Source organism: Octopus bimaculoides, chromosome 8, assembly GCF_046866305.1.
Source record: "Octopus bimaculoides isolate indiv1 chromosome 8, ASM4686630v1, whole genome shotgun sequence".
NCBI lineage: Eukaryota > Metazoa > Mollusca > Cephalopoda > Octopoda > Octopodidae > Octopus > Octopus bimaculoides.
In genome coordinates this window covers 14,440,421-14,447,920 of record NC_142935.1, presented here as the reverse complement: position 1 = coordinate 14,447,920, position 7,500 = coordinate 14,440,421, and the positions used below count along the sequence as shown (strand labels likewise).

Here is a 7,500-nt window from a genome sequence, read left to right as displayed (position 1 = left end):
AGCAGACAGTAAAATCTCTCGCAAAGGTATATACAAATAACTAATTCACTCTAAGGTAAAAGAGATGAATCAAGTGACGTTGAAGTGAAGCTTTTTTTAGTGCTGCTAACTACACGAGAGGGAGCAATGAGATAAGAGAAAGTGAAAGGAGGTGAGAGGTAGTGATACATATATACACAAATGAGAGAGTCAACACAACAAAAAATTGAAATGACAAGCAAATTATAAGGAGGCGGAAACAGAGGAAGTAGTATAAGGGTTGAGGAAGGGTTGACACTGAATGAATGACAAGCTTTTCGGAGATACTGTCAATCAATATCACGACATATAAAGTGAAAGTAATGTTAACAAAATTTTAAAAAATTTTTTTTTTTTCTAATACCTGAAAAAGCTTATTTCCCAGAAGTGTTGCAGGCTTCTGCACCATAGCTGGAAGAGTTGAAGTATCCATAGGTAACATTTTTGAGAAATACACCGTTAACTAAAGGGCAAAATTTGACTATTCAACAATCGGCATGAAGAGACAACGCAGTTGTGATGGAAGTTAGTTATAAGCGGCAGTCAGTAGTTCAAAGTTATACCCAACACTTGATCTGATTAGCAATGAATGATGGCTGGCACACTTGCTACTTGGTGATGGTTAAAAACATAGAAAATGTACAGAGAGGTGTTTGAATAATTCTGAGGATCAGTCAGTTTAGCTTTTTGAGCAGTTCTTAGCACATGTCTCGGTCTAAATAAGAAAAATTAGTAGGTAGGGTGTCGGCGAAAATAGAGATATACGGTGACCGAGCTGAGATTCTGGTCTGTGGGGAGGATGCTTGGAACGAACGAACGAACACTTTTCAAGAATGCAATAAATCAATGAAATAGAGTGACAGAAACAGGATAGAGAGAAAAGACGAAATTTAGGATAGAGATGGGTGGGATCTCCTTCCACCAACAAGTGGAAACATTTGTAGTTGATCAAGGTGGTGTTTGTATAGGAGGGAATCAAAACAGTAAAAACAAGGCAGAAAGAAAGAAAACAGAAATGAAAGAAATATGATCAAACTTTCAATTTATTGAAATAAATTTATATGAAAGAAAGATAATAAATTTACATGCTTTAAAAATATAAACTGCATATAATTAAACAATCTAATCCCCGCCTCTTCGAACAGCACATTGTAATATTCTATAGTCACAAAATAGTAGCAGAAGACAAGCTGATTCCTCATGAAATTGTCCCGCTCTACTACAGTAGAAAGCGCAGTGTATCAATCATTGGAAAAGAAAAATGCATCAGCGTAAATTTACAATAATATAAAAAGAAAAATTGCTTTTAAAAGTTATACTTGTTGATCATTGCGATTATAAACAAATACGAGAGTGGGGGAGGGACGTTGTTTGTAAGCAATTGTAGAAATGAATAGGTACATCGATATATGTGTAAATGCGAGTATGCATCATCACATGAATGTGTTACATATTAAATACTTGCACACAAACACACATTACAAACACAAACTGATTTACATATAAGAACACACCTATAAACAAACTACAAACACACACACATATACTAAATCACGAGTCTCTAAGAGGGTGACAATGCGGTAGCTCTCGACATACAAAGAACAACCACTTATCTCTCCCTCAAATCACATGCTACATTAAAAAAGGACGCATATAAAGAAGTCATAGATACTCTATGCCTTAAAAGAAACCCAAAATGGTCATGATCGAAGCCCTTTTGATAATAGGTCAACACACACACATATTTATATATATGTACTCATTCATGCACACTCAAATATATACAAACAGATACATACTCACACACACACACACACATGCATATATATATATATGCATACATATATACAAACACACACACATATATACATTTACATACATATACATACACATTTACATACATACAAACACATATACATACATACACACACATATACATACATACACACACACACATATATATATATATACATTTACATACACACACACATATATATATATATACATTTACATACATACACACATACATATATATACATTTACATACATACACACATACATATATATACATTTACATACATACACACATATACATATATATACATTTACATACATACACACATATACATATATATACATTTACATACATACACACATATACATATATATTTACATACATACACACATATACATATATATTTACATACATACACACATATACATATATATTTACATACATACACACATATACATATATATTTACATACATACACACATATACATATATATTTACATACATACACACATATTTACATACATACACACACATACATATATATACATTCACATTCATACACACATATATATATACATACATTTACATACATACACACATATACATTTACATACATACACACATATACATACATATATATACATTTACATACATACACACATATGCATATATATACATTTACATACATACACATATACATATATATATACATTTACACACATACACACACATATACACATATATATATGCATTCATATACATAAATCCAAATAAACATACACATACGTTATATACAGTATTTTGTGAAGTGTATTAAATATACTTTACATCTGCAAACATTACCTGAATTAAAACTCAGTATGCTGTCAAGTAGATAAATTTGTTTATTTTTCATGATTTCACACACACACACACTACACACATTGGTGTAGGCATGGCATTTTGCTTTGTATTTATGAGATCTCAGGTTCAATACTACAATATGATGAGGAAGCAGCTTGCACTATAACATGCAATCATTCAATGCCTTATGAGAGTAATTACATATGTGGAAACTGTGTAGAAGCCTCTTATACAATAATACATTGAGTGAATGAAATAACTGAATTATACCTTATTGAAATTCATGAAATATTCACCATATAAAATATTGATCATATCTATGTGAAATCATACAGAACATATCCTTCACACACATGCATAAAGTACAGACATGGCATACAACATGCAATGTATGTTTGTAAGGTATATATATTTATATATACGTATATAATGTATACATGTCACATACGTGTAATGTATATAATGTAATATTAGTAATGTATGTATACATGTAATCATTTATACATACATTAGTAACATTATATTACATACATTATACATATATTAACTGTACATAATATATGTATATATATGCCTTACATACATTGCATACATAACCATATATACATATTATATATATATCGTCTGTGAAAAACATAAAAGAAGTACACTAATATATAGAGCAGTATATATTAAAAATAGGGAAGGCCAGTTTATGGGATTACTTTAAGTTTTCCTGTAAATAAAGGGTTTAGCATTATGGCAGATCATCAGATCCCAAAACCTGTTGGCCCAAAACCTATTATTTCTTCCTCCATATTTTTAAGAGGTTCTGGGATCTGACGATACACCATAAAGCTAAACCCTTTATGGACAGGAAACCTAAGGTAATCCCATAAACCAGCCTTCCCCATTTTTAATAAATATATATATAGTGGCGGACTGGGTCTAAAAATATTGGTTGCCAGTAGACTAAGGGGACCCACCCACAACCCCACAACTACAATGCTATCATTTATTTATTTTTTTTTTTTTGTAAAAAGCATTCTTTTCAACCGCCTACAAACACAGCCGGGCTGAAATAATTAATATATTCTTCCGGGAGCGATTAAAAAATTCTCAAACTTGAAGTGATTGGCCCCTTAGATATTAACATGAGCCCCCGTATATGGATTCTAATGGTGCAGGGGTCCACTTGCCATCGGGCAAGTTGGCAACCTGGCCAGTCCACCACTGTATGCATATATATATATATATATATATATATATAGATATATATATATAGATATATATATATAGATATATATATATAGATATATATATATAGATATATATATATAGATATATATATATAGATATATATATATAGATATATATATATAGATATATATATATAGATATATATATATAGATATATATATATAGATATATATATATAGATATATATATATAGATATATATATATAGATATATATATATAGATATATATATATAGATATATATATATAGATATATATATATAGATATATATATATAGATATATATATATAGATATATATATATAGATATATATATATAGATATATATATATAGATATATATATATAGATATATATATATAGATATATATATATAGATATATATATATAGATATATATATATAGATATATATATATATAGATATATATATATAGATATATATATATAGATATATATATATAGATATATATATATAGATATATATATATAGATATATATATATAGATATATATATATAGATATATATATATAGATATATATATATATATATATATAGATATATATATATATATATATAGATATAGATATATATATCAGGAAACCTGCCAGTCACCTAGTCACCTACCGCTCCGGCAGACACTCTAGCCAAATCGACTACATCCTCGCCAGAAATAGGGAAAGAGGGCGGCTTATAAATGCCAAAACCTACCCTGGCGAAGAATGTACCCCACAACATAGATTAGTAGTTAGCGACTTTGGGATCAAGGCAAAATGGGTGCCCAGAATTAGACAGGCTTGGAGAAGAAGGGTGTGGAAGCTTAAAGACCCTGCAAACGGACAGAGACTTAGAGACAAGTTACTTGAAGCATTTAACGAAATAGAAGGGGATATAGCATCATACAACGTGGAAGACAATTGGAGATTTCTGCGGGACAACCTGTTGAAAGCCACCGACCAGATTTGTGGGTGGTGTAAGGTCCCCTCCCAACCCAGAGTAACGTGGTGGTGGAACAAGGAGGTAGACAGGGCTATTAGACAAAAGAAACAAGCTTGGAAGGACTGGAAGAACGGTGGTAGCAGGGAATTGTACCAATGTGCCAGAAGGGAGGCTAGGCGACAGGTTTATTTAGCCAGAGGGGAAGCAGATAAGGAAAGATTTGCCAATGTTCTGCGCCGTGAGGACCAAAGACTCGAGGTATTTCGGGTTGCAAGACAGTGTAGGAGAGAGAATAGTGATGTTGTAGGAGAGAAATGTGTTCGCATGGATGATGGTACGCTTGCATTAAATGAGGATGCAAAGAAAGAGGTCTGGAGATGCCACTACGATAGATTGCTTAATAAAGAGAATGAATGGGAGAAAGAGAGCCTGCCTTATGTCGACCCAATAGAGGGACCAGCTATCCGAGTTGATAGTACCAGGGTAGATAAAGCAATTAAGAGTATGAAGACCGGGAAAGCCCCCGGCCCATCAGGAATCACTGCAGAGATGCTCAAAATATCTGGCAGTGTTGGCTATAGCCTAGTCACCCGTATTACGAACCAGGTGATACACGAAGGAGTCATACCCTATGACTGGTGTAGCAGCATCATAGTCAACTGCTACAAAGGTAAAGGGGACGCTTTAGATACAAATAATTACAGAGGCATCAAGCTGTTAGATCAGGTTATGAAAGTTACAGAGAGGGTCATAGCTCAACTAATTAGGGAGCGAATCAATTTAGATGAGATGCAGTTTGGGTTCGTGCCAGGTAAAAGCACTACTGATGCCTTATTTCTAGTGAGACAGTTGCAAGAGAAATACCTAGCCAAGGATAAACCTCTGTACCTGGCTTGCGTTGACATGGAGAAAGCCTTTGACAGGGTCCCCCGATCCCTTATCTGGTGGTCAATGAGGAAACTTGGGATAGAAGAATGGCTAGTGAGAGCTGTGCGAGCCATGTACAGAGATGCGGCCAGTAAGGTGAGGGTTGGAAATGAGTACAGCAATGAATTCCGGGTAGAGGTAGGGGTCCACCAAGGTTCCGTCCTCAGCCCCCTATTATTTACCATAGTCCTCCAGGCAATCACAGAGGAGTTCAAGACAGGTTGCCCCTGGGAGCTCCTCTATGCTGATGACCTTGCCCTAATTGCGGAGTCACTATCAGAACTAGAGGAGAAGTTTCAGGTGTGGAAGCAAGGTCTAGAATTGAAGGGCCTTAGAGTCAACCTAGCTAAAACCAAAATCCTAATAAGTAGGAAGGTAGATAAAACACAAACCCCTTCAGGTAGATGGCCCTGCTCAGTATGTAGAAAAGGAGTAGGTAGTAACTCTATAAGATGTACCCGGTGCAAGCTATGGACACATAAGAGGTGCAGCAACATCAAAGGCAGGTTAACTAGCAAGTTAGTTTTTGTTTGTGGCAGATGTTCAGGTGCAATAAAGACTGCAAACAAACAGGAAACAACTTCTATCTCATTCCAGGGTGAAAAACTAGAGGTAGTCGATAGCTTCCGCTATCTGGGCGACCAAGTTAGTAGTGGGGGTGGGTGCGCTGAAAGTGTAGCTGCTAGAATAAGAATAGCCTGGGCAAAGTTTAGAGAGCTCTTACCCCTGCTGGCGACAAAGGGACTCTCACTCAGAGTAAAAGGCAGACTGTATGACGCATGCGTACGAACAACCATGCTACATGGCAGTGAAACATGGGCTGTAACTGCTGAGGACATACGTAAGCTCGCAAGGAATGAAGCCAGTATGCTCCGTTGGATGTGTAATGTCAATGTGAATACCCGTCAGAGTGTAAGTATCTTGAGAGAAAAGCTGAACATTAGAAGCATCAGTTGTGGCGTGCAAGAGAGACGATTGCGCTGGTATGGACATGTGGTGAGAATGGAGGAGGATAGCTGCGTGAAAAAGTGCCACACCCTAACAGTTGAGGGAACCCGTGGAAGAGGTAGGCCCAGGAAGACCTGGGCTGAGGTGGTGAGGCAAGACCTTCGTACATTGGGCCTCACCGAGGCGATGACTACGGACCGAGACCTTTGGAAATGGGCTGTGCGTGAGAAGACCCGGCAAGCCAAGTAAGATCGTTGCCAGTGCCCCTGGACTGGTTCTTGTGCGGGTGGCACATGAGATGCACCATTTTGAGCGTGGCCGTTGCCAGTACCGCCTGACTGGCTCCTGTAGGATTTTCGAGCGAGATCGTTGCCAGTGCCCCTGGACTGGCTTGTGCGGGTGGCACATAAAAGACACCATTTCGAGCGTGGCCGTTTTCGTGCGGGTGACACGTAAAAGCACCCACTACACTCTCTGAGTGGTTGGCGTTAGGAAGGGCATCCAGCTGTAGAAACTCTGCCAAATCAGACTGGAGCCTGGTGTTGCCATCCGGTTTCACCAGTCCTCAGTCAAATCGTCCAACCCATGCTAGCATGGAAAGCGGACGTTAAACGATGATGATGATGATGATGATGATATATATAGATATATATATATATAGATATATATATATATATATAGATATATATATATATAGATATAGATATATATATATATAGATATATATATATATATATATAGATAGATATATATATATATATATAGATATATATATATATAGATATAGATATATA

The 7,500-nt window shown here is 35.6% G+C and overlaps 1 protein-coding gene across 6 annotated transcripts in view; it reads right to left on the bottom strand.

The window, feature by feature from the left end:
* LOC106879196 (ras-related protein Rab-3) overlaps positions 1-7,500 on the bottom strand; it is a 243,662-nt gene that overhangs the window by 190,130 nt on the left and 46,032 nt on the right. For 3 of the 6 annotated variants that reach the window (XM_089356103.1, XM_089356096.1, XM_052969940.2), the window contains exon 1: positions 383-866. The exons of the other annotated variants lie outside the window; for them this stretch is intronic. Coding sequence is in view for 1 of the 3 variants with exons in the window: in XM_052969940.2 (XP_052825900.1) it covers positions 383-460 (78 nt within the window). In the remaining 2 variants the exon portion in view is untranslated. Of the gene's footprint in view, positions 1-382; positions 867-7,500 lie in introns of those variants that run through there. 6 annotated transcript variants of the gene reach the window in all.